At 38.3% G+C, this 25,889-nt stretch overlaps 1 protein-coding gene across 3 annotated transcripts in view; it reads right to left on the bottom strand.

The window, feature by feature from the left end:
• Positions 1-22,447, bottom strand: part of SCN10A (sodium voltage-gated channel alpha subunit 10) — a 100,423-nt gene extending 77,976 nt beyond the window's left edge. For all 3 annotated transcript variants that reach the window (XM_059162051.1, XM_059162053.1, XM_059162054.1), the window contains exons 1-3: positions 22,180-22,447; positions 20,417-20,544; positions 17,333-17,413 (exon numbers count right to left, since the gene is read on the bottom strand). In XM_059162051.1, the coding sequence (XP_059018034.1) occupies positions 17,333-17,413; positions 20,417-20,544; positions 22,180-22,446 (476 nt within the window). In that variant the 5' untranslated portion in view covers position 22,447. The remainder of the gene's footprint in view (positions 1-17,332; positions 17,414-20,416; positions 20,545-22,179) is intronic.
• Between the last annotated feature and the right edge of the window lie 3,442 nt (positions 22,448-25,889).

The following is a 25,889-nucleotide window of genomic DNA, read 5'->3' as shown; positions in this document are numbered from 1 at the left end:
GAGGGTTGCTGGGGGGAGGGGGATTGGGAGAAGGGGGGTGGGGTTATGGACATTGGGGAGGGTATGTGCTTTGGTGAGTGCTGTGAAGTGTGTAAACCTGGCGATTCACAGACCTGTACCCTTGGGGATAAAAATATATATTTATTAAAAATTAAAAATTAAAAAAAAAAAGAAATGGACAGAAGTCATGAACAGACATTTCTGCAAAGAAGACATCCAAATGGCCGGGAGACACATGAAAAAGTGTTCAACGGCACTCACCACCAGAGAAATACAAATCAAAACCACAATGAGATACCACCTCACACCAGTCAGAATGGCTAAATTTAACAAGTCAGGAAATGACAGATGTTGGCAAGGACGTGGAGAAAGGGGAACCCTCCTACACTGTTGGTGGGAATGCAAGCTGGTGCAGCAACTCTGGAAAACGGTATTGAGGTTCCTCAAAAAGTTGAAAATAGAGCTACCCTATGACCCAGCAATTGCACTACTGGGTATTTACCCCAAAGATACAAATGTAGTGATCAGAAGGGGCATGTGCACCCAAATGTTTATAGCAGCAATGTCCACAATAGGCAAACTACGGATAGAATCTAGATGTCGATCAACAGATGAATGGATAAAGAAGATGTGGTATATATATATACAATGAAATACTATGTAACCATCAAGAGATATAAAATCTTGCCAATTGCACCAACATGGATGCAACTAGAGGGTATTATGCTGAGCGAAATAAGTCAATCAGAGAAAGACAGTTATCATATGAGCTCTCTGATATGAGGAAAATGAGAGGTAGGACAGGGGGTTATGGCGGGTAGGGAGGGAAAAAATGAAACAAGATGGGATCAGGAGGGAGGCGAACCATAAGAGACTCTGAATCTCATGGAACAAACAGGGTTGCTGGGAGGTAGGGGGTTAGGGAGAGGGTGACTGGGTTATAGACATTGGGGAGGGTATGTACTCTGGTGAGTGCTGTGAAGGGTGTAAGCCTGATGATTCACAGACCTGTACTCCTGGGGGAAATAATACATTGTACGTTATAAATAAATAAGTAAGTAAGTAAATAAATAAATGAAAAGAGGCAATACAGGAGCAGAAGAAAAGTTAGGAAAAAGTTATCATGGTCTTCAAACTTTTTGTGTCTTCTTCAATTTCTTGAAGAAGACACGAAAAGATGGAAGACCATTCCATGCTCTTGGATTGGAAGAATAAACATTGTTAAAATGTCTATACTGCCTAAAGCAATCTATACTTTTAATGCCATTCCAATCAAAATTCCACTGGTATTCTTCAAAGAGCTGGAGCAAATAATCCAAAAATTTATATGGAATCAGAAGAGACCCCAAATCGCTAAGGAAAATAAAACAGGGGGCGTCACATTACCTGATTTCAAGCTTTACTACAAAGCTGTGATCACCAAGACAGCATGGTACTGGCATAAAAACAGACACATAAACCAGTGGAACAGAGTAGAGAGCCCAGATATGGACCCTCATCTCTATGGTCAAATAATCTTCGACAAAACAGCAAAAAATATACAGTGGAAAAAAGGCAGTCTCTTCAATAAATGGTGCTGAGAAAAATGGGCAGCTTTATGTAGAAGAATGAAACTCGACCTTTCTCTTACACCATACACAAAAATAAACTCAAAATGGATAAAAGACCTCACCGTGAGACAGGAATCCATCAGAATCCTAGAGGAGAACATAGGCAGTAATCTCTTCAATATCAGCCACATAAACTTCTTTCAAGATATGTCTCCAAAGGCAAAGGAAACAAAAGCAAAAATAAACTTTTGGGACTTCATCAAAATCAAAAGCTTCTGCACCGCAAAGGAAACAGTCAACAAAACAAAGAGGCAACCCATGGAATGGGAGAAGATATTTGCAAATGACAGTACAGACAAAAGGTTGATATCCAGGATCTATAAAGAACTCCTTAAACTCAACACACACAAAACAGATAATCATATCAAAAATTGGGCAGAAGATATGAACAGACACTTCTCCAATGAAGACATACAAATGGCTATCAGATGCATGAAAAAATGCTCATCATCACTAGCCATCAGGGAGATTCAAATTAAAACCACATTGAGATATCACCTTACACCAGTAAGAATGACCCAAATTACCAAGACAGGAAACAACATGTGTTGGAGGGGATGTGGAGAAAGGGGAACCCTCTTACACTGTTGGTGGGAATGCAAGTTGGTACAGCCTCTTTGGAGAACAGTGTGGAGATTCCTCAAGAAATTAAAAATAGAACTTCCCTATGACCCTGCAATTGCACTACTGGGAATTTACCCCAAAGATACAGATAGTGAAAAGAAGGGCCATCTGTACCCCAATGTTTTTAGCAGCAATGGCCACAGTTGCCAAACTGTGGAAAGAACCAAGATTCCCTTCAATGGACGAATGGATAAGGAAGATGTGGTCCATATACACTATGGAGTATTATGCCTCCATCAGAAAGGATGAATACCCAACTTTTGTAGTAACATGGATGGGACTGGAGGAGATTATGCTGAGTGAAATAAGCCAAGCAGAGAGAGTCAATTATCATATAGTTTCACTTATTTGTGGAGCATAACAAATAGCATGGTGGACATTGGGGGATTAGGAGAAGGGAGTTGGGGGATATTGGAAGGGGAGGTGAACCGCGAGAGACTATGGACTCTGAAAAACAATCTGAGGGGTTTTAAGTGTGGGGGGGGAGGTTGGGGGAACCAGGTGGTGGGTATTAGAGAGGGCACGAATTGCATGGAGCACTGGGTGTGGTACAAAAACAATGAATACTGTTATGCTGAAAATAAAAAATAAATTTTAAAAAGTTATAAATATTTTTAGAGAGTTAAGCAATGAAATGATATGGGATACTTAGAACAAGAACAGAAGGCTGTAAAAATGATTCAAAGAACAGAACAGAACTTGAAAATAAAAACATGATAGCAAAAGTAAGACATTAATAGAAGAGGTGGAAATAAAATTAAAGAGATCTCCCTGGAAGTAGGACCAAAAGAAATGACGAGAGGTGGTTTATAAGCATGAAAATTAGAGTCAGACCAGTAGGTACAATGTTGACCAATAGGAGGTCTAGAAATAGACAACAAAACTAGAGAAAGTTATCAAAGAAATAATTCAAGAAAATTTCTGAAAACTGAAGGATCTAAGTATTCAGTTGGAAACACCTAGAAGTGTTCAGGAAAATGAATGAATTTCAAGGCATAACATCACCAAATTTCAGAACATTGTACACAGACAGAAGACCATAACTTTTTTTGAGGGAGTGAAAATCATAGGTTACATCCAGAAAATTAAGAATCAAAGTATCATCAGATTTATCAATGGCAACCTTGGAGGGTATCAAACAATGAAACAAATACCTTCAAAATTTTTAGGAAAATAATTTCTAATATAGAATTTCTTCCTCAGCTGAACTGTTATTATGAGGGCAAAATAAAGATATTTACAGATATACCATGTCTCAGAAAATGTACTTTCATCTACCCTTCTAAGAAAGTTACCATAAGATGCTCCACCCAAATAAGAAAGTGACCAACAAAGAGGAAGATCTGGGGATGCAGGGGAGAGAAATATGGATTCTAAAAGAAAATGGAGAAGGGGAAATCTCCAGCAAAGGTCTGTGCATCATGCCTTGAGAACACCTAGGCCACACTGAGTCAGGAGATGGAGGACTCCAGGAAACTGATGGATAGCCTGATACGTTTGACTAAATTGAAGCAATGAATAAACCTCTGGAGAAGAGTTTGGGAGAAAATTAGGGTAAAGACATAGAAATCAGAGCAAATAAAGTAATGAAATCTGTATTAACTCTAGAGAAAGCGAAAGGAGCATGTAATCAAAGGACACTGCATGACACAGCTGTCATGCCATTTGCTTGGCAATACTATTACATAATCGCGTCTGTAGTCAGGGGACGTATGCATCGTCTGATTACCTAACCCCAGATGATAATATAACTACAATATGAAAATAAGTGCGAGAGGAATTACGTGTGGGTACGTACACCTAATTCTTTTTTTTCCACAACAGAAAGCCCATAGATAACATCTAAAGTGGGAAAATAAAAAATACAGTATGAGTATCTTATCGGAGAGAGGGAAGTATCAGGATAAAAAGGTAAAAAAGCTGACAGCGCTCGCCTCTGGAAATACAGGATTAGCGACAAGGAGATGAGAAGCATGAAGCTGTTGTTTTGTTAGAATTTTTGTAGAACTCTGTGACCTTTTAAACTGTAAATCTCTGTACCTTATGTAAAAGTAAAAATCACATGAAAAGAGAATAGCGGTAATGTCTTTTCATATCTGTGAGAGGGAAATAGTGTTTGAAATTATTCACGAAGAAATCTATATCTGGCTGGATGGCTGTTTGAGCTGTCAGCTTTCATATCTTGTTGGTCCCCCGCCCCAACTCTTTATGTTTTCTAAATTAGAAAACCTTAACTCAGAATTATAGGTTGTTGGGAAGCTTTGACGGATATTTCTGGCTTTTCAGATCAAATGCAGATCCAGAAATTATGGACAGAGTTCTGAAGACTAATTTCAGTGTTTCACCAGAGGACGCAAGCCGAGGCTTTAACACCACCAGAAGCTGGAGGGTTAACGGTCTCAACTCGGGGGACAGTAGCTGACAGAGTTGTACCCTCTTTCTGGTGGCATTTGGCTCACAAGGTATTTTTTTATGTTCTGTTGCCATGTTTGGATGTGATTTTTAATATGCAAAGACACTCCTAATGGAGGAAGAAAATCACTGGGTATTGAGAAAGTCAAACTCTCAGCCATCAAACCATTTGCCCCACTGTTCAGTCTTAAGAAATCCTGGTGTCTGATCATCAAAAAATCCTGGTGTTTAGACCCTGAAGTCAAAGATCATACTGTTCAAAATCCTAAATGTATCGCTGAGACAGACCATGTGTATTAGTAGAAATGGCCATTTTAAAAGATTCTATTCCTTATTTTAAAACACTCTAAGTCTTTTCTGTTTGCCCGTCACGGCAATCCAGTGTGGGAAAGCAGCATCTTATACTCACTTTCATCCCAGCCCTGTCAGCTGTGGAGATTTAGGCTAAGTGACCACAGTCAGTTTGTACTCACAATTTCCGCTGTGCCCCTCAAAGGCAACTCAGGGTCTGAAGGCATGCTATGGACCCCCACTTTTTTCCACGAATGAGGGATGTAGTGCATTTGGAAGCAGTGTCTTTTCGTTTGTAGAGTGATGCCTTTCCTTGTTAACCATGTGACTGGAGCTTCTTCAGTACAAGTTCTGTGGGTCTTTCCCCCAACCCCCCAAGCAACTGTGGTGAAACATACATAACATAAAATTTACTGCCATCACCATTTTAAGTACGCAATTCAGTGGCATTAAGTGTCTTCACAACATTGAGCAACCATGGCCACTATCCGTCTCCAAAACTTTTTTAGTATCCCAAAAAGAAACTCAGTACTCATCAAACAACTCCTTAGTCCTCCCTGGGTTAGTCCCTGGCAACTTCGATTCTACTTTCTGTCTCCATAAATTCCTATTCTAGGTAACTCATATAAGTGGAATCAGACAAGTCATACAATTTGTCCTTTAGTATCTGGCTAATTTTACTCAGCATAATGTTTTTTAAGGTCCATCCGTGTTGAAGCATGTGTCAGAATCTCATTCTTTTTTTAAAAATTAACATACAATGTATTGTTTGTTTCAGGGGTACAAACCTGTACCCCTGAAACAACCATTTTTCATGCTGAATAATATTTTTCATGCTGAATAATATTCTATTGTCCATCAATAAATCTATCACATTTTGTTATCTTTTCAGCCGTTGACAGACATTCGGACTGTTTCCACCTTTTGGTTCTTGTGAATAGTGCTTGTGAATAGCTAAGAACTTTGGTGCACACCCTAACATGCGTTTTTAAGTTTACAAGCTAATCTTTAATGAATTAAACCAGAAATCTCTTCTTTTAAAATTAGCTACATGATAAATAAGACCAAGGTCATTGATCACTTCTTTCTCACATATATGGTGAATGTATACTGAAAACTGGTATATCCATAGTTTCATTGAACTACAAAGTGGAATGTCTTCTTGTTTATATATGTAACAGTCATTGATTTTAAATGCCAGTCGCATTATAAGAAATGCAGTAGTTCTTATAAGAACTCCTATTGCACCAATTGCTTGTTGCTTTCTTTCCAACTACAATATTTGTCATTGATTTGGAAGCTGGTTTCATGTCTTACCAGCAAGGTTATAGTTGTATTTGTTTTTGCTGCAAGGAGGAATGAGGACACTACAGTTTTCATGTCTTTTCAACCTTTAACATCAAGTGTTGATCACTTTTAGTGGAAAGCCTAATTTTGTTTCTTGTTTTTTTTTTTTTTTCTTCTGGGTGATTATTTTATTTATTAATTTTATTAACATATAATGTATTATTTGTTCCAGAGGTACAGGTCTGTGACTCATCAGTCTTATACAATTCACAGTGGTTATCACAGCACATCTAATTTTGTTTTTGTACTAGGAATCGTCAACTGGTTTAAAAGTGAGGTTGATAAGATTTGTTGGAAAATAATATGGAACTTTCAGTATTTTGGAAAATAATATGGAACTTTCAGTAGTATATTATTATTTGATAAAAATGTTATTAGTAGATAATAAAATAAAACTGTCCACTTGTCTCATGACTTGCCTCAGATTCCAGCTTTGTATTTATGACAGAGTCCATTCATTATTTATATCCGTGAACTTACTTCATATTGTGAGGTGTACTTTTTTATTTTCATCACCATTGTTGTATTTCTGCAAACCACTTTTGAAATGATTCATTTTTTTTGAACTGTGATATTATGCAATGCAAGGGTAACAGTGACGAATGCAAGTTTAAAAAATGTAAACAGGAACTGTTGGGTGACGATAAAGTACATTAGTTGGGATAAACTACACATGATTAACTTCATGTTAATCAGCATGAACTGTCAGTCTATGAAACATATACACTGCTTTTAAGAACATAAAAAGGTCAGAAATTCTATGAAAATTATGATCTAACATACATTTTAGATATTTAAATTATGCATGAAAGAACTGCATTGCTTTTCCTTCTTATCTGTGAAATTATTTACAGGCTACTGAGAAACTAGTGACCAACAGAGATCCTTGGGTAACTTGCTAAGGAACATTGTAGGGGAAGAAGATACCTGAATTACTATGCAAAACAGTGAGAAGACTTTGGAGTTCCCAGGGACAATACAGAAGGAAGATAGTGAGGCAGAGACGTGAAAAGCAGCCCAAAGGGACAACTTACGAGAGAAGATTATAAATCAGCCTCATTTACCAAGACAGAGCAAATGAAATACTGGCAAGTTGAATCCAGCAATGATCAACCTGGAACTATTAAAATTATATTGGAAAATTTATTAATGTAACCTACTTTATTAACAGATGAAAGATAATGAAATAGAAATATTGATAGAAACCATTCATAATGAAACTTTTAACAAGCCAAGAGTGGAAAGAAATTCCCCCAACTTGATAAAGGCTAATTATGAGACTCCTATAGTCACCCTGATAATAGTGAAAATTAGAAGCATACTCTTTAAAATCAATGGCAAAAGAAATATGCTTACTATTGTAGCTTCAGTTCAGCAATGTGCTGAATGTCCAGCCAGTTTGAAAAGATAGGAAAAACAAACAAGTCATATAAGACTCATAAAGAAAAAATTTCATCATTATTTGCAGATAATATAATTGCTTAAATAGAAAACTCAAGCTAATCTATAGAAAAATGTTGAGCTTGTTCAGTTCAGCGAGGTTGCTGGATGCAAAACCAGTATGTAGACATTATTTTATTGGTAAAGTAAAAATATATATTCAAAAGGATGACCAAAGTGATAATAATATACCTAAGGATAAGAAACGTAAGAATCTTACATAGGACAATGTTACAGAAGAATATAAAATAAGGCCTGTGTAAATTGGGAGCTACCCCACGCTGATATGAGGGAAGTCTTGATATTACAAATGTGGCAGTTCTTCCAGTGGTAATCAATAAATTCAGTGGATTTACAATCAAAGTTACAAGAGACTTGTAAGGAAAAAGCTTGAAAATATGACCCTTAAATTATAGAAAAGTAAAGAGAAGGACTAATGATTTTCAAGAAGGTAAATAAGGAGGGCAGTTCTTATCAACAGGTCAAATTTTATCATCAAACATTTAGACCTGTGTGGTCTCCTGATGGAGTAAGAAATCAATCAGGTTATTCCTGATGGAGTAACAAATCAATGCCCAGGAGAAACAGACCTGAGTATGCACAAGAATCTGGTGCATGACAGAGGGAGTAAGAGGAATCACTCAGGGAATGATGATCCATTAAAAATGGCGTTGGGATAATCCATACAGAAAAATATCAGAAGCCTATCTCAAGCCATGTGCATACATGTTAAAGTCTAGCAGGGGATGAAATATCTAAATGTAAAAAGAAATACTAGGACTTTTAGAAGAAAATACAGAAAACCTTTATGGAATATTATATAGCAGTAACAAATGAATGAACTAGGTCTACATGTATCCACTTAAACCCATCTCAAAAACACAAGGTTGATTTAAAAAGTTTCAGCTAGAGCGTGCATACAATGTGATGCAATGTGATGCATTCGTGTACACCTGAAAATCACAAAACTGTACTTCATGCAGGTAACACAGGTGCCCCTCCCCTGTTCACCACAGGTTCCGTTTTATTTCATGTGTTTTTTCCGGGTGAGAAAACATTTATCTTTCCACTGTGCTTTTCCCTGCGACCAAATTGCTATATTTTGTCAACTGCTTCTCCAGATTCTCAGTATGGTTAGTGATGGGTGTCCCAGGGCTGTTGAAGGACCCCTTTAGTGATTCTACGTGAGCTCAGAGGGTGAGGATGGTGGGACATCCTTCTGCATTTTTTATCTCCAGCAATCTGGGGCCCAATCTGATATATCCTCCCCCTCTTTGGCTTCAGTGAATCTCTAGTTTCTTTCAGAGCCCAAGAAGGGATTTAAAAATGAAATATGTATATGAAATCTTCTCACAGGCAGACAGATAGGCAGGCAGGCAGGCAGAGAGGTGGGGGCCTAACTTTGCCAGCAGGTAGCAGTGCAAAGCTAATGTTTCAGGGAGCTATCATGGCTGGGAGGGGAGATAAGGGATGGGAACTGCTTGTGTCCAAAACACTGTATCAAGAACATGGTGATAGGACTGGCTTCTGATTCCTCACTGGCTATGATCTCATTTCTACTCAAGAATACACAGCACTATCTTTGTAGTCCCAGGCTATGCCAGGGACATTTACCCTTTTCCTTTGGGCTCTCAGCAACATAGTAAACAACCAGTGACTGTTATCAGTTTGCCTCTCAAAAATAAAATCTGGAATCTGATCATCTTAATAGGGCCAAAGATACTGAACATCATCCCCTCCCTGCTCATTTCTAGAAATGAGATTTTTTTTTCGAAGTGTGTTTATAAAGGAAGTTTTGTCAACAATGCAGTTCATACGAAATATGATAAAGAGTGAATTTAGTAATAGTGGGGATGGAAATTAGCACAGCTTTGAAAAACAATTTGGTAATATTTCAAAAATTAACCCAGCAACTCCACTTCTGAGAATTCATCTCTCACAGGTACCAGTGTTATGTGTTCAAAGATGTGTGTGTAAGGAAGGATACTCACTGAAGAATCAAGATTGCAGAATATGGAGATTATGTTGATTAGGGTCAACATAAGTGCCTATCAATAGGATAATAGTTAAGTAAATTTTGCTTCATCCATGTAAGCAAAATCTATTCAGTTCCTACAGAACTGCTAGGATTTTCATTGGGACTTTATCAAATCTATAGATTATGGATCATAGATCTATAGGTTAATTTGGACAACACTGGCATTTTAACAGCTGGTGAGTTGTCTAATCCCTGAACATAAGATATTGCTAAATTTATTTGATACTTTAAAATTTCTCTCAGTTGTGTTTTGTTATCCTTCAGTATAAAGATCTCACACACATATTTTTTAACAGCTTTTGGATTCATTATTTCTACTGTTTTTCTATTTCTTTTTTTTCCCCAAAGATTTTATTTATTTATTTATTTTAGAGAGAAATAGTGAGAGAGCATGAGCCAGGGGAGGGGTAGAGGTAGAGCTGAGAGAGAATCCCAAGCAGACTCCACAATGAGCATGGAGGCCAAGGTGGGGTTTGATCCCAGGATCCTGATATCATGACCTGAGCTGAAATAAAAAAAACAGATGCTTAACTGACAGAGCCACCCAGGTACCCCTGTTTTACTATTTCTTAACTCGTTAAGTTTTTCTTTGAAGTTATTAAATTTTTTTCCAATTTTCCTTTCATATATTGTTCTTTTTCTGGTTTTATATTAGGTGCTTAAATAATTCTTTTCATTTTGTACTGAAATAAATATTCTCTGCTTTAATTCTATGGATTATCCCCTTAATATCTTTAACTATACTCTATAGGTTCTAAATAAAGTGCTTTTAAAATTTTTTCTTCCCTAGAAATTCTATAACTTTAGTTTGTACTATTTTTTTAAATATAAGAGTTGAAAGGTTTTTAACATTTCTAAATGGAAATGTCTTTTTTCCCCCCTAATTTTGTTTTTACTTTATTACTGTGTGATCAGAGGATGTTTCTCATCTTTTTACTTTTTGGAGCTATTTGAGGTTTTGTTGTGATTTAATATTTGGCCAATTTGTATGGAGGTATATTCTCTATTTTTTAGGGAATACAGTTTGATATATATGAATCAGATGTGTCTTATTAATTATTCAGGTCATCTATATATCTTTACATACTTTTTTATACACTTGATCTGTTATGGGCTGAAAGAATTAATTACACTTTCTAATCCTTATAACATTTTTATTTCCCTTATAGTGTCATAATTTTCAATTTATGAACATTGTTGCCATATTACTTATTGCAAAGATATAGGTTACTGTTTTGGATTATTTAGCATTACAAAGTGTCATTTTTATCCTGTTTGATGACTTTGGGCCTAGATACCACCTTCTTTGATATTCACATCTGACTTCCTGCTCTTTTTGTGTGCCTTGGCTTATATCTTTGTCCATTCATTAATTTTGACCTTTCTGAAACACCTGGAGCAGTATATTTTATTCAACATAAACTTGGCTATTGCTTTGTTATATATGAATATGTGTGAAGACAACAGATAAATCCAATCCATTTATATTTATTAACATAACAGAGTTGTTTGATCTTTGTTTGTGTAACTTTAAGTTATGTATTTAATAGTTTTAAAAAATATTTCATTGTCTGGTATGTTTTATTTGCTTTTTGTGTGTGTGATTTGAAACTTAGAACAGTTTTTATTTTAAATCTAGCAGTTGCCTTTGTAAATTCATAATTATAACTGCAATGTTGTAATGTATCACCCTTAGTATGCTATCTCTTTACATTCCATTTGGCAATTTTCTTTTCCCCTCTGTTTTATGCATCATCTGATTGTACTTAGTTGTGTTTTTTTAGTGCTAACCTTTGTACTGTCAAATATAATTATTTTTCATTCCTTGATTTATCTACTTTAAAGAATACTCTTTAATTCCTTGATATTACAGAAGCAGCAGTAAGTGAACATACTCTGCTCCCACGTTCTTTCTTTCCTCTTATTGCTATTTGTATCATGTTCACATTTTCAGGGCCTCTGAGGTTTTAGGGGTAAATGCCTTGATTGTCATTTTTATCCCTCTTTACAGTCACCTCGGTTAACAAACCCCGATGTGCTGAGTCATTTATCAGGCCTCCACCCACTTTTGGCCCTCTGAGATTGTTATGACATCTTTGTCCTCTGCGCTTTTCTTTCTCCTTCTCTTTGTTCTTGTATATTTATACCGTTCTTTTCCCATGCTGTCATTTTATTGGCGTTCTGAGAGGGTTGGGGTAAAACATATGCATGCTATCTTCCATATTTAACCAGGATCCCCAAATAACTCTTACTTTTGAGAGAAAATGCTTTGCATTAAAAGTTCAAAATAAGGATAGAGATTTTACATGCTATACAATCTCAGCCTATATATAGTTAAGAAAACTGCAGACCCGAAAGGGTGCCACTTAGACTGAGTTCCCAAATGGGGGCTTAAAATCCAATCTATTGGAAGTTTCAGCCTCCCCTGGAAATAGGGCCTTGACTGGTCAATCAGGAAATTGTTCTTTCCATTGGCATCTAAGAGTCTGCCACTTAGGTCCTCTTCATCCCCCAAAGAAAGATGAGGTATTCTGCATGAGAAGACACCTTGTTTTTTCCCCTAGCAAACTGCCCCCTCTGGAAGAATCTTTTGCCTTTGCTAATAACTTTCTTGCCCCCACCCTCCTATCTATGAAGACTTCCATTTTGTACAACTCCTCTCAGTGCCTCTCTGCTTGCTAGATGGGCTGCTGCCTGGTGCATGAATCATTTGATAAAGCCAATTAGATCTTCAAATAGATGTATATATATATACATGTATACATATATATACACACACACACAATAGAAAGAGAAAGAGAAAGACTAAGAGAGGGAGAGAAGATAATAACCTGAAATACCGACAGTGATTTCTCTACGTCCTCTCTTCTGATTTATATTTTTCAGTTGTCTGCATTATATGCAATGGCCATTTAAAAAAAATCATTTTGTTTTTAAGTTATTTATTGTGATATGTAATGTGCATAATAGAAATGCACATGAATTATAAATTCATTATAAAATGAACACTTATGTATTAGCTCGGTCTACCATAACAATGTACCATAGACAGAGTGGTTAAAGTACAGAAATTGACTTCTCATGGTTCTAGAGGCTGGAAATTGGAGTTGAAGGTGCCTCTTGGAGAGGCTCTGGTGAGAACCCTCTTCTTGGCTTGCTAAGGATTGATTTCTTACTGTGTCCTCACTTGGAAGAGAGAGTTCTGGGCTCCATTCCCCTTTGTACAAGGACACCAGTTCTACTGGGTCATGGCTCTGCCCTCCTGACCTCTTTGAACCCTAGCACTGTCCTTAAAGGCCCTTTCTCCAGTATATCACGTGGGTTAGGCCTTCCATGTGTGAATTTGGGGAGACATAATCCAGTCCATAGTGGCCGTGAGATAACTACTCATGTCGCTAAATGGAACATTGTAAACACCCCACAAGCCTCTTCCCAATTATGTCCTCCTTTCTCTGTCTTAAAGGTTTCATTTGTATTTTTGAGCTCCTAAGTAAGCATGTCTAAACAGAATAGTTAATTTCTGCTTGTTTATGAATTTTGTATAAATGGAGTCATACTTATGCACTCTTTTGTGTCTGGCCTTTTTCATCTTTGTTTTGTGGACTATAGTTTATTCATTTTCATTGCTGTACATTATTCCATTTTAAGAATGTAAGAGAGATATTTAACATATTCCAAAATTTTTGGACATTTAGGTTGTTTCCAATTGGGGCTTTCTATGGGCAGTGTTCATAAACTTTCTCATAGCTATATCTTGGAGCCCACACATATTTCTGTTGAGCGTTTTATGTATCTAAGAGTTTAATTAATAATCACAGTCTATGTGTATCTGCACCTGTATTTGATGATATCCATTGATCTCCAAAGAAGTTGGACAAATTTACATTCCCAGCATTATATGGGTTTCTGTTATTTTATATCTTTTTTAATACTTGGTATTGTCAAAATTTTAAATTTCCCTCATCTGATGCATTTATAATAATCTCTCTGTGTAATTTTAAATCCCATTTCCTTGATTAAGAAAAAGATTAAGAAAATTTTTATGTTAATTGGCCATTTGGGTTTCTGCTTTTGTGAAATATCTATACAAATTTTTTGCTCATTTCAAAATTGTTTGCTCTGATGTGTTTCTACTTGATTTGTAGGGGATCATCTTCTGGATATAAACACTTTTTAGGTACACGTGTTGCAAATATCTCTTCCTCAGTAGGCTTGCTTTCACGCTCTTACAAAATTGTCTTCTGATGAACATACGTACTTAATTTTAGTGTGCGAAAATGTATCAGTTTTTTCCTCTATGGTTACTGCTTCTTTTGTCACATGTAATAAATCTCTCTCTAAACTGAGTTCATCAGAAATTCTCATTTTTCCCCTAAAATCTTTATGTTTCGTCTTTCACAAAGAAATTTAGATTTTAATCTACCTAGAATTGATTCTTGTATGTGGCATAAAGTTGGATGTTCAAAGTAATTTTTCTTTTTTAAAAAATTTAAATTCAATTTAATTAACTTATAGTATATTGTTAGTTTTGGGGATAGAATTTAGTGATTCATCAGATGTTTCTCCAAAGAAGACATAAAAATGATTAACACACACACACAAAAATGTTCAACATCACTTGCATCAGGGAAATACAAATCAAAATCACAAGAAGATACTGCCTCACGCTGGTCAGAAGGGCTAAAATGAACAACTTAGGAAACAACAGATGTTGGTGAGGATGCAGAGAAAGGACAAACCTTCTTACACTGTTTGTGGGAACACAAACTGGTGTAGCCACTGTGGAAAACAGCATAGAGTTTCCTCAAAAAAGTTGTAAATAAAGCTACCTTATGACCCAACAATTGCATTACTAGGTATTTATCCAAAAGATACAAAAATAGTGATACAAACAGGCACAGGCACCCTAATGTTTATAACAGCAATATCCACAATAGCCAAAATATGAAAAGAGCCCAGATGTCCAGTGACAGATGAATGGATAAAGAAGATGATATATATGTATATGTGTGTGTGTATACACACACCACACACCACACACACACACACACACACACACACTGGAATATTACTCAGCCATCAAAAAGAAAGAAATCTTGCCATTTGAAACGATGTGGCTGGAACTAGAGGGTATTATGCTAAGCAATAAGTCAGTCACAGGAAGACAAATACTATATGGTTTCATTCATATGTGGAATTTAAGAAACAAAACAGATGAACAAGGGGGAAGAGAAGGAAAAATAAAATAAGATAAAAAATGAGAGGGAGGCAAACCATAAGAGATGCTGAACTCTAGGAAACAAACTGAGGGTTGCTGGAGGGAAGGTGCATGGGGAGAAGGGCTTAATGGGTTATGGACATTAAGGAGGACACTTGCTGTGATGAGCAAAGTAATTTTTCTGTTAAGATTCCTAATTCTTCAGCATCATTTATTGAGAACTGCCTTTTCCCCACTGTTCCACTGTGCCACCATCAGCACAAATTCAATGTCTGTATGTGCACTGGCCTGTTGATGAGCCAACAATTCTGTCCCACTACTCTGACTAATCCAACCCTAGTCACACACATTTTCAATGATTAGAGCTTTACAATACATTCTAACATCCTGAGGGCCAGTTCTCTTTTTCCACCTTGTATTTCTTCCTCAGAAGTATCCTGGTTATAATTTGCTCTTTGCAATTTTATATAAATCTTTGAGTCAGGTTGTTGAGTAATATAAAAAAAGAAAAGCCTATTGGGATTTTGATTGGGCTCATATTAAATTTATTAGCTATTTTGGGAAGTCTTAAAATATTGTGACTTTAAATCCAGGAATGTAATACATCTCTCCATTTATTGGGTTTTCTGTAATATTACTCAATATTTTTCATAATTTTCTTTGTAGAGATCTTATTCATACTTTGATAATCCTCTTTCTAGATACTTGATATTTTAAAACAGCAGTGTAACTGATATTTTTAAAAACCTGGCTATTTTCTGTTTGTTGCTAGTATATAAATATGTAACTAATTTATGTATATTAACTTACCCAGCTACCTTTCTATACTGTCTTGTTAACTTTAATAGCTTATCTCTAGATTATATTGGCTGTTGTATCATGCAGTTGTATTATCTGTAGATCATGGCATCTTTGCTACTTTTCTTATTCTTATATATATTTTTTTCTTTTCCTTCCCTTACTATGCTGGCTGGGCTCTCATTTACGAAGTTAAATAGGACTGATGAAACTGACATCTTCCCTTTCTTTCTTTTTGTTTCTTATTTCAAAGGGAAAGCTAGCCATGTTTCACAATTAAGCATGCTGTTTGTTACTTCCTTCAAAGTAATTACCCTTTATCAGAGTGCAGCAATTCCCTTCTATTCCTTCTTTCCTTGGTATTTCTAATTATAAGCAGATATTAAACTTTATCAAATGATTTGTTAGCATCAGTTAAGGTGACACCTGATTAGCCTTCTTTAATCTATTAATAGAAATACAACATATGGTAGACCCTTGGAAAACTTAGAGGTTAAAGGTACTGACACCTCTCATACAGTAAAAACCCACATATAAGTTTTGCCTCCCCCAAAACTTAACTATTAACAGCATACTGTTGACAGGAAGCCATTCAATAACATCAACAGTCAATTAGCACATATTTTGTAGGTTATATGTCTTATATACTGTCTTTTTACAGTAAAATAAGCTAGAAAAAGAAAATGTTACTAAGAAAATCCTAAGGAAGAGAAAATACATTGATAGTACTGTAGTATACTTATTTTTATAAAATTCATGTAAAAGTGAATCCACACAGTTTAAACCTATGTTGCTCAAGGGTCAAGTGTATTTTCTATTGTGGCATGTATTAATGTTATGACCAGCAAAAATTTTTTAAAAAAATTTAGAAGTTCAAAAAAGAAATTTCTACAGAGTTCCTATTATTGAGGCAAATGTATGTCAGTCTTACGCTGAGCTGGGGGCACCCCTCCTGGACGTGTTGGTGCAGGAGTTTATGGAAAGTTCCTATGCTCCCAAACTGCAGGGGTTCCATCTGCTAACCCAGGGAAAGAGAATACTCTCAGGAATATTAAGGTCACTTTGAAGTATATGAGCCATGATAACATAAACAGCTTTATTCATGGGTAGTTTTCTGAATATGTTCCAGAACCATTTGTTCTTCTTTCTGTCTCAGTTTTGCGCCTGCCTCTCAGAGTAGGCCATCCTTAAACTTGGTTCATGTGTGCACCTAGCAGGGGAATGCAGCAGGTAACTGGGGAAGCTCATTTGCCCAGACCACCCCAGACCCATGAAATCAGACTCTCTGAGATGGAGACCCAGGCATTAATGTTTTTAAAATCTCCCCAGGGGATTCCGAGGTTGAGAACCAACAACTGATAGTTCTCCACAGTTGAAAACCACATGTGTCTTTATGCACCAAAGTCCACAGAAAAGGAAATATCTAACCACCCCAAAGCATGCAATACTCAAATGAGACCGGCAGGAAAAATAAAAGAAAAAAGCTGCCAAGGGAAGGAAGAGAAGGACAGAAAGAGGAGGCCCAGGTATGACAGTGACAGCAAATCTACTTACTCAATTCTTTCTGGAAGCTCAGTTTGGGTCATGCCCACACAATTGACCAAAATAGTGACGGTAATAAATAGACTGAACCACCTGAGCAGACTGTGTTAAGGAAAAGCTGAGAGTTGCCATGCTTCTCTGATGTCACCTATAATCACCTTGATGCTGAATTATTAAATTCATAGCTTTTAGCTAGGATCAGCTTTTTGAACTTGTCACATAACAGCTGCTAACATTTACTGAGTGCCTATGCCGGGCTGGTTACTTCATTCACATTATTTCTAATACAACCGAACTTCTATGTAAATATCATATCTATACTTTGTAAAACAGGCTGGAAAACTTAAATAATCTTTCCAAGGCTGTACAAGTTAGTTAGCTATATGGTGCTGAGATGTGACCTTAGATTAATAACAGAACCCTCAGCAAGATGGAAGAAAACAAGAATCCTTTCTCTAAAATGTCTTTCTTCCCTGACACCTTCACTTTATGATTCAATGTAGCCTGAAATTTTGTCCAGGAAGTGTCTCTTTTTTCCTAAAAGACAGACTACTTCTAGGAAGTTAGAGCTAAAGGGAGGGTTACCAGCTGTCATGGGAATTAGTTGAGTTGGATGGTTTTCCCCACTTAGCTGAGATCAGTCGCACTGAGGAAATGGGCCCCTGGCTAGAAATGGTGGAGGCAGGCACAGGGATGTAAAATGCTGCTGCAAGGAGAAAATTCCAGATAGAATTAGGCTGGGATGGCGAACTCTTTCTAACCAGAGATGATAATATTCAAGGTTGAACCACGGGATTATCACAAGGGGAAGGTGACACTGAAGAAGGGGTAACCTGATGGGAAGAAATGTTGGTGGAGAAAACCCAAAGAAAAATTTCCCCCACAGGACATTTTTCTCAGGACCAGCTTGGGTTCCTAACCATTACGTCCTAAAGAAAAACAAAGTCTGAAGATAAGCTTGATCTACAGAGAGAGTGAACCACTCATCTTTCATAATTTCAGTTTGAGCAGAAGTATTTAAATCTATTTTAGTTTTCTGTAAATGTCTTTAATGTGCCCTGTTTTACAGTTACTTAGGAACACATCTATTTTGAAAAGGGAAATTCTGCTAATTAAACCGCATTTTCCTGTTGACTTGCAATTAAATTAAGAAATGTGTTCACATGGGAGGAAAATGTTAACCCAAGGATTAAATTAAAATCATATCTCCAACTTCACAAACCTTTAAAGGTAATATATTACCTACACTATTACTTGTGGAAACATTCATAGCAAATTTGATTAGAATTATAATTTTGGTGAAATATTAGTAATAGGACACTGGGAATTCCAATACCTTGAAGAATATCTTTTGGAGTGGAGCTACCAAGTTCATAAGATTTAAATATATAATATATAAATATATAATATATAAATATATAAATACAGGCTTTGTGAGAAGGAGACACCTAAGAGCTTTTCTGTCCAGCTATGACTCCATCCAGCAATTATGATTCATCAAATTTCAAGATGAAAAGAATATTCACTGGTCACTTGATTCTTTAAAGGGATTTCATTTCTAATTAGCTGTTCCTTACAGATAATTAAGATGTAACTGAACCAGGATGTGTGGAGAGGAGTTTGTATATTTGCTGTTTTTCTTTATTGGTGATTTTTATGTAATTGGATATATTTTTTTAAAAAAACCCAAGTAGAGATGACATACTGAGAGAATAAATTACCTCAGTTCATTTCCCTTAACGGCCTACTTCCTTATTGCTGATACTGTTCTAAGCAGGGTACAGGCTAGGCCTCTTAACTGACTCTGTGACCTTGGACAATTTATTTAATTCCTTTGAGTAACAATTTCATCATCTGTAAGATGGGGATGCAAATCTCTTCTTCAAAGGTTTCTGTACCTATGACAGTGATGACACTTAGGAGGTAGTTAGCAAATGGTAGCCTACTATTACCACTAAATATCCTTCTATAGGATCAGAAAATTCAAGATTGAATTAAGAAAATATAACTCCCACTGCTTGGTCATAAAGATAAAACACGTAAAAGGAAAATGTAGTGCAACTACATGGAGCAGTGCAGTTTCATTTTTGAAATGACTCTTTGCCAGAGCTATCAGCTCACTGAATGCTGTCCAGCAATCCAGCAAGCTGCCCCAGAGTGGGGGGAGAGAGCTCCTTTTACTGGAGCCTCCCCAGAAGAGGCTGGCTACCATCTGTCAGGCAGCTGAGGCAAGGCTGTTCTTGCAAATCAACCTCCTGGAAGCCAGGGCTGAATTTGTCATTAGGAACTTCCAATTTGGACAGTCACCAGGGAAGATCCTTGGAAACGAAGCCAAAGTCTCTTTTTTGTCCTAGTTTGGCTTGCCTTGAAAAACAAAACAAAACAAAACAAAAACTGGAGTCAGATTCTGAAGGTACCTAAAACTGTTATTATAATACAGACATTTGACCGATTTTTCTCTAATCATTACTATATTCCCCAATGGCATGAACCTTGAACTATTAACATTTTTTTGGACTACTGAACTTAGTAGCCTGCTAGTAGTTTGGGGGTAACTTGGGATATTGGCAGTGTCTGTGACCAGTGTGGTTCCACTGAGACAATCTAAGCTCTGCCCATTGTCGTCTGTCCTCTTTGTCCTCTGGCAGGTGCTGCTCTTTTGCCCAATGAACAGCCGGTCCTCATCATGGCTAGGGCACAGGGTAAGAACCCATGCCTATTTCAAAAGCCAAAGAAGCTTCGGTGACCTCTTATTGGTTATTATATTGTGAGATGAGCCCGTCTCACATGGTAAGAATGTGCCCTGTATATCAGCAAAGCTCATTCATAAGTAGGGCATTTTTTTAGGTGATACATGCCCAGGTGTGTCCAGACTAGTCTAAACCCACCTGTGGCTTGCACGAGCACCTCCTCTTTCTTGGGACAGCTTTCAGATGTTGAACATATTAAAGCCACAGACATTTTTCTCTCAATGCAATGTTTTCGTTGTTTCAGGATTCAATTAGAGGACACCCATATTGCTAACCTCTAAAGAAGGTGCTGAACACAGTGGCAAAGCCTGATTTTAAAGGAATCATGTGGAAGAAGCAACAGTGCAAAGGATATGAGTGGACAGACACTTTGATGGCTGTTCTTCTGATCAGGTTGAAAGGACTGAATAACCACAGGGCCCGAGTGGCACTAAACCGTGAGATGGTCCTCCCTTTGTTGAGCACCATAAACGTCTACAACAAAACAAAGCAGAAGGTGGACCTGAAGTGAGAAGTATGCATCCTCACACAATCATGGTTTGGAGTACAAATGGTATCATTTCAGGCTTATGAGCAAGACGAGGTCTGGGAACCATGCATCCATTAGTGGAGAGCCAAGTGGAGGGGCAGAGGTAGTGGGGATCAAGGACTGAGGGCCACATTCTCACCCTCCTCGCAAGACCTCAGGCCCTGTCAGTGACTGACTGTGGATCAAGATGAGCCCACTGAGAGTGCCCAGTGGGCAGGAGTCTGATCTGGGGCTGGTGGGATGCTTCAGCCCCAGGGCCAGGATTCTGGCAATTGGAGGATATGGTTCTGGCTGCATTAAATTCCTCTTCTGATTAGCAGATCAACCCTGGTGTGGGGATGCTCCCTCTGCTCTCTGCCTCCTAGGTCTCCCCTGTAAAGCCCTCGCTACTCCTTGCCTCTGAGCATCTAGGAAGGTGAGGGTTCTTGGCCTGTGAGAGGAGGGAGAAAGACATTTTAGTGTCTTTTTATTTTCTCTATAAACCATATTTGAGATGGCTGATTCCTGTCCTTCCCAACTCCCAAACATGCACACATCATTTTGGGGGCGGGAGGTTGCTGTGTGGAACATCTAAGACACAATACAAATAGGGAAATTGTCATGAAGCAGCTCTCATTTAAACTAGTGGTTCTCAAATGTTATGACTTCAGGAGACTTTTATACTCTATGGAATATTATGCCTCTGTCAGAAAGGATGAATATGCAACTTTTGTATCAACGTGGACTGGGACTGGAGGAGATTATGCGGAGTGATATAAGTCCAGCAGAGAGGGTCAATTATCAGATGGTTTCACTTACTTGTGGAGTATAAGGAATAACACGGAGGACATTGGATGAAGGAGAGGAGAAAGAAGGCTGTTGGGGGAAATTGGAGGGGGAGACAAACCATGAGAGACCATGGACTCTGAGAAAACTCTGAGGGTTTTAGAGGGGTAGGGATGAGAGGATGGGTGAGCCTGGTGGTGGGTATTAAGGAGGGCACATATTGCATGGAGCACTGGGTGTGGTGCATAAACAATGAATCTTGGAACACTGAAAAAATAAAGTTAAAAGAAATTATTGAGGACCCCAAAGAGTTTTTGTTACTATTTATGCCCTTTTGCTTATACTGTGTGTGTGAGACAGAGATAGTATAGAAGACCTCCTTCACCCACTAAAAGAGTTTAAGGAACGCCAGGGATTCTGAGATCAAACTTTGAGGACCACCCATTAAATCATCCTGATTTCTGATCCCCTTGTCTACTCTACCCCCACCCCAAGACTCAGGATCCCTGCCCCCTTTTGCAAAGACAGCCAACATCATGGGAGATCCTAGGACAGTGGTCATCCAAGAGAACAGCCAACTTCCTCTTAAAATTTCATAGCAGCTGTTGTTGCTTTTGAGGATTTGAGTTTAATTGGTCTCCACCATAAATATAAAAATATGAAGACAGTACCAAAGAGGGAGTTGGATACATTTGTCATTAACTGAGTCTAGCTCACAGCCACATCACCCAGGTCAGGAGAACGCCCTAGGCTGAGTGGAGCAGAGGCTTCCTCTGCCAGAGCTCAGAACAGCCTTCCCAGCCAATCACCCTTACCCGGTGTGTGCTGTAGAAAGGGTCCAGATCCTCCAGGGGCTCCCCAATCAGCTCTGCTGGGAGCTCACCATAGAACTTGGGCAGCTGGTTGCAAGCTTTCAAGTCTAGCTGGGGCCGAGGCTTCTCTTCTTGGTCCTTCTCCCTGTGCTTATCTTTGGCTTTCTTTGCTGCCTGCGTGGCAGCAATTCGCTTTTCAATCTCCACCAGTGACTCCGGAGTGAATCGACGGAAATTGGTAGTTTCCAGGGACCCAAAGGGGAATGCCATCTTCTCACTCTTCTTCAGGAAGAATTATACTCTTATGAGAGTGGACATCACAACAGAGAGGTAACAGCTTGCCCATTGGCCCTCTCCCTCCATTTCTTTCCTTAACTCACACTTCCTTGCTGGAACAGCAACCCCCTGCCCCAACTCAGTTCCTTCCTTAACTCACACTGAGCTCTCCCCAGAGCTTTCCCCAGAGTTTCACTGTCCCTGTGGCATTCTCTGGAAAGGGTGTTTATTCAATCCTCCTCCAGGCCCCTCAGGGTTGAGCTATGTTCTCCATGAGCTTCTAAGACATGGCTCCTTCATCCATTGCTCCTTCACCACCACCACCACCACCACCACCACCACCACCACCAGATTTAGCCACTCTGCCCTCTCTTCTCAATTCTATGACCACTGAGCAACAGGTTCTCACTTGCATTCATCAAATACTGGTTCATGTGGTCTGTGGCAAAAACAATGCTAGTAAAATTTTCCCCATTGAAAAGCATTTGTTAAAAAGCATGGAAGGCATTAACATTTTTTGTTGTTCTTTTATTATGCAATGATATGCTTTTAAGAAGTGACAGCCATTCCTGGACATGACAAGAGAGAGGAGGCCCACTACCTTGAGCACATGGCTGCACCTGCCAGCCAAGAGTGTGCTGTGTGCCTAATGCTCTAAGCTTGGCAGCATATTTGTATTTTTTGTTCTTAATAAAGTACATTATTTAATTTTCCTATTTAGTTGTTTTTTTCTTCTAATGTAAAGTTTTTCTTTAAAAAACTCATATGAGTAAGATTTTGATTCTTTCTTCAAATGATTAATTCATGAGCCCATTCTTGCTGTTTATTTTAATCTAAGTGCACCCACATTTCCTGACAGTGTATTGATGACTTAAATACACCATAATGATTTAAAAATTGTTCATAAGTTTATAAAATCCTGATATAATTCATGGTCTCTAATACTGCCAGACTCTGTCTTTGGGACTCTGGGTTCACCATGGTCCATAAAAAGCCTGGAAGGTACTCCAATGACTAGATTTCCCTTCTTTTTTTTTTTTTTTAAATTAACATATAATGTATTATTAGCCCCGGAGGTACAGGTCTGTGAATCCTCAGTCTTACACAATCCACAGCACTCATCATAGCACATACCCTCCCCAACGGCCATCACCCAGTCCCCCTATCCCTACCCCACACCCCCCAGCAACCTTCAGTATGTTTCGTTTCCTGAGATTAAGAGTCTCTTATGGTTTATGACTAGGTTTTCTATGAGCTACAATATTCTCAGGAAATTTATCACCCCTAGCACTAGCCTAGAAGCAAATAGGATGGCTTGCTATCACAGAAAGATAGAGCATTATCTATGTGGCATTCTCCTGACTTACTCTAGGAAAGCTACATCTGAAGCCCTGCAACAGGCATCCATCCTCTTAGTTCTCTGCAGTCAACACTGGATCTGTGGATAATGTAGTTTTCCCACCTACTCTAGTGCAGAGATCTTCAAATGCCAGTGTACAATGTGGTGCTACACCAACTGCGTCATTTTCACTGGGGGTGTGAGTTAAGATGCAGATAGCTGGACCTCTACCTACAAAGATCCTCAATCAATAGGTCTAAGGTGAGATCTAGAAAGCTGCATTTTACAGGCTCATAGCTGAACTGTTGAAGTGTTCTATCTTTGAGAGGCAGCGGAAGTTACTGCAACTGTGGATGTGAGATGGAATGAAGATTAGGGTCATAAAATCAAAGTAGGATCTGGCGGCCTGCTCCCACAGCTCTAGAATCTGGAGGAAAGTCTTCCTGGATTCTAAAGGGAAGTCAGAAGCCAGTGTTGGTTGGATTAGAGATGAGACCTGGCATCAAGTGGTCACTCTTGTTGAGTGACCATCCTAAGAAACCTACTCCTCAGAGGTTTTGGTGGGGCAGACTTTGGGACCTCCTCCCTTCTGCAATCAGAATGAGGGCAATCTGGCCAGAAACCTCAGGGAGCTTATACTCAGGGAATTGGAACAAAGAGTGAAATTTGGAAAAATTAAAAAAATAAATAAGATCTTTAAAAATAAAAAAAAAAAGAGTTAAATTTGGTTGTTTCTGAGGATTAAGTTTCTGTAGGTATTTGCTCTGTATCTGGGATTTCTGGGCTACAAAAGGACCTACTGGATCTCCTCTGGATGGACCATAAAGGCAGGCGTCTTAACTTAGATTTCTGAGCTCTGGTAGTAGGCGGTTTCTAAGAAGGACCGAAGGTGATTGAATAGATAACAGGAGTTTCACATTTGTCATTTCACTTGTGATGGAAATAACTTGTTGGCCTTATTTATTTATTTATTTATTTATTTATTTATTTGACAGAGAAAGATCACAAGTAGACAGAGAGAGGCAGGCAGAGAGAGAGATAGAGGGAAGCAGGCTCCCCGCTGAGCAGAAAGCCTGATGCGGGACTCGATCCCAGGACCCTGAGATCATGACCTGAGCCGAAGGCAGTGGCTTCACCCACTGAGCCACCCAGGCGCCCCATAACTGGTTGGTCTTTAATCATGATTTGTAATATAGGAAGGCCAGCTGACTGAGGATTGCTAAATGGAGGTGGATGTAAATAAGGGTACAAAAGAAGGTTTCCTTGAAATGACAGTGGACAGGGCAGGTGTGATATTGTGATTTATAATAAGAAATGTATGTTTAGCCTTTGTCCCCATTTCTGGCACAGAGCTCTTAAAACCCTTGGAATTTCCTAAGTGATGTGTTTTGTATGATATTGAGGTACATTTTGAAAGTCACCTAAGGATGGGGACTGATTGTCAGCAGAACCAACTATTAGAAGATTGAAAGTTTAGGTTCCCCATCTCACCTCTGACCTCCAGGGAGAGGAAAGAGGCCTGGAAGTTGAATTCAATAACCAACAGTCAATGGTTTAATCAATCATGCCTATGTCATAAAGCCTTCATAAGAATAAAAAAGGACAGAATTTGGAGAGCTTCTGGGTTGTTGAATACATAGAGATTGGGGAGAGAGATCACCTCAGAGAGGATATGAAAATTCTGCACTCCTTTCCCCATATTCTGCCCTATGCGTCTCTTCCATCTCGCTGTCCCCGAGTTATATCTTTTTATAAAAGACCTGTAATCTAGTAAGTAAAATGTTTCTCTAAGTTCTGTGAGCCATCCTAGCAAATTAATCAAACCCAAGGAGGAGGTCACGGAAACCTCTAGTTTAGAGATTTCTAAATTGTTCAGAAGCACAGGGAAAAATCTGGCTTGCAATTGGCATCTGAAGTTTTGTATATGTGGGCAAGGGTCAGTCTTGTAAAACTGAGCCCTTATCCTGTGGGAGCTGATGCTAATTGAACTATTGAACACCCAACTTGTGTCTGGAAAATTGCACCTTGGTGGAGTAGGAACCCCCCCCACACACACACCTATTAGAATTGATAATTAGAACATCTTAGCAGGACAAAG

Source organism: Mustela lutreola, chromosome 2, assembly GCF_030435805.1.
Source record: "Mustela lutreola isolate mMusLut2 chromosome 2, mMusLut2.pri, whole genome shotgun sequence".
Taxonomy (NCBI): domain Eukaryota; kingdom Metazoa; phylum Chordata; class Mammalia; order Carnivora; family Mustelidae; genus Mustela; species Mustela lutreola.
The sequence above is the reverse complement of the archived record's forward strand: the minus strand, read 5'-3'. Positions and strand labels throughout refer to the sequence as shown.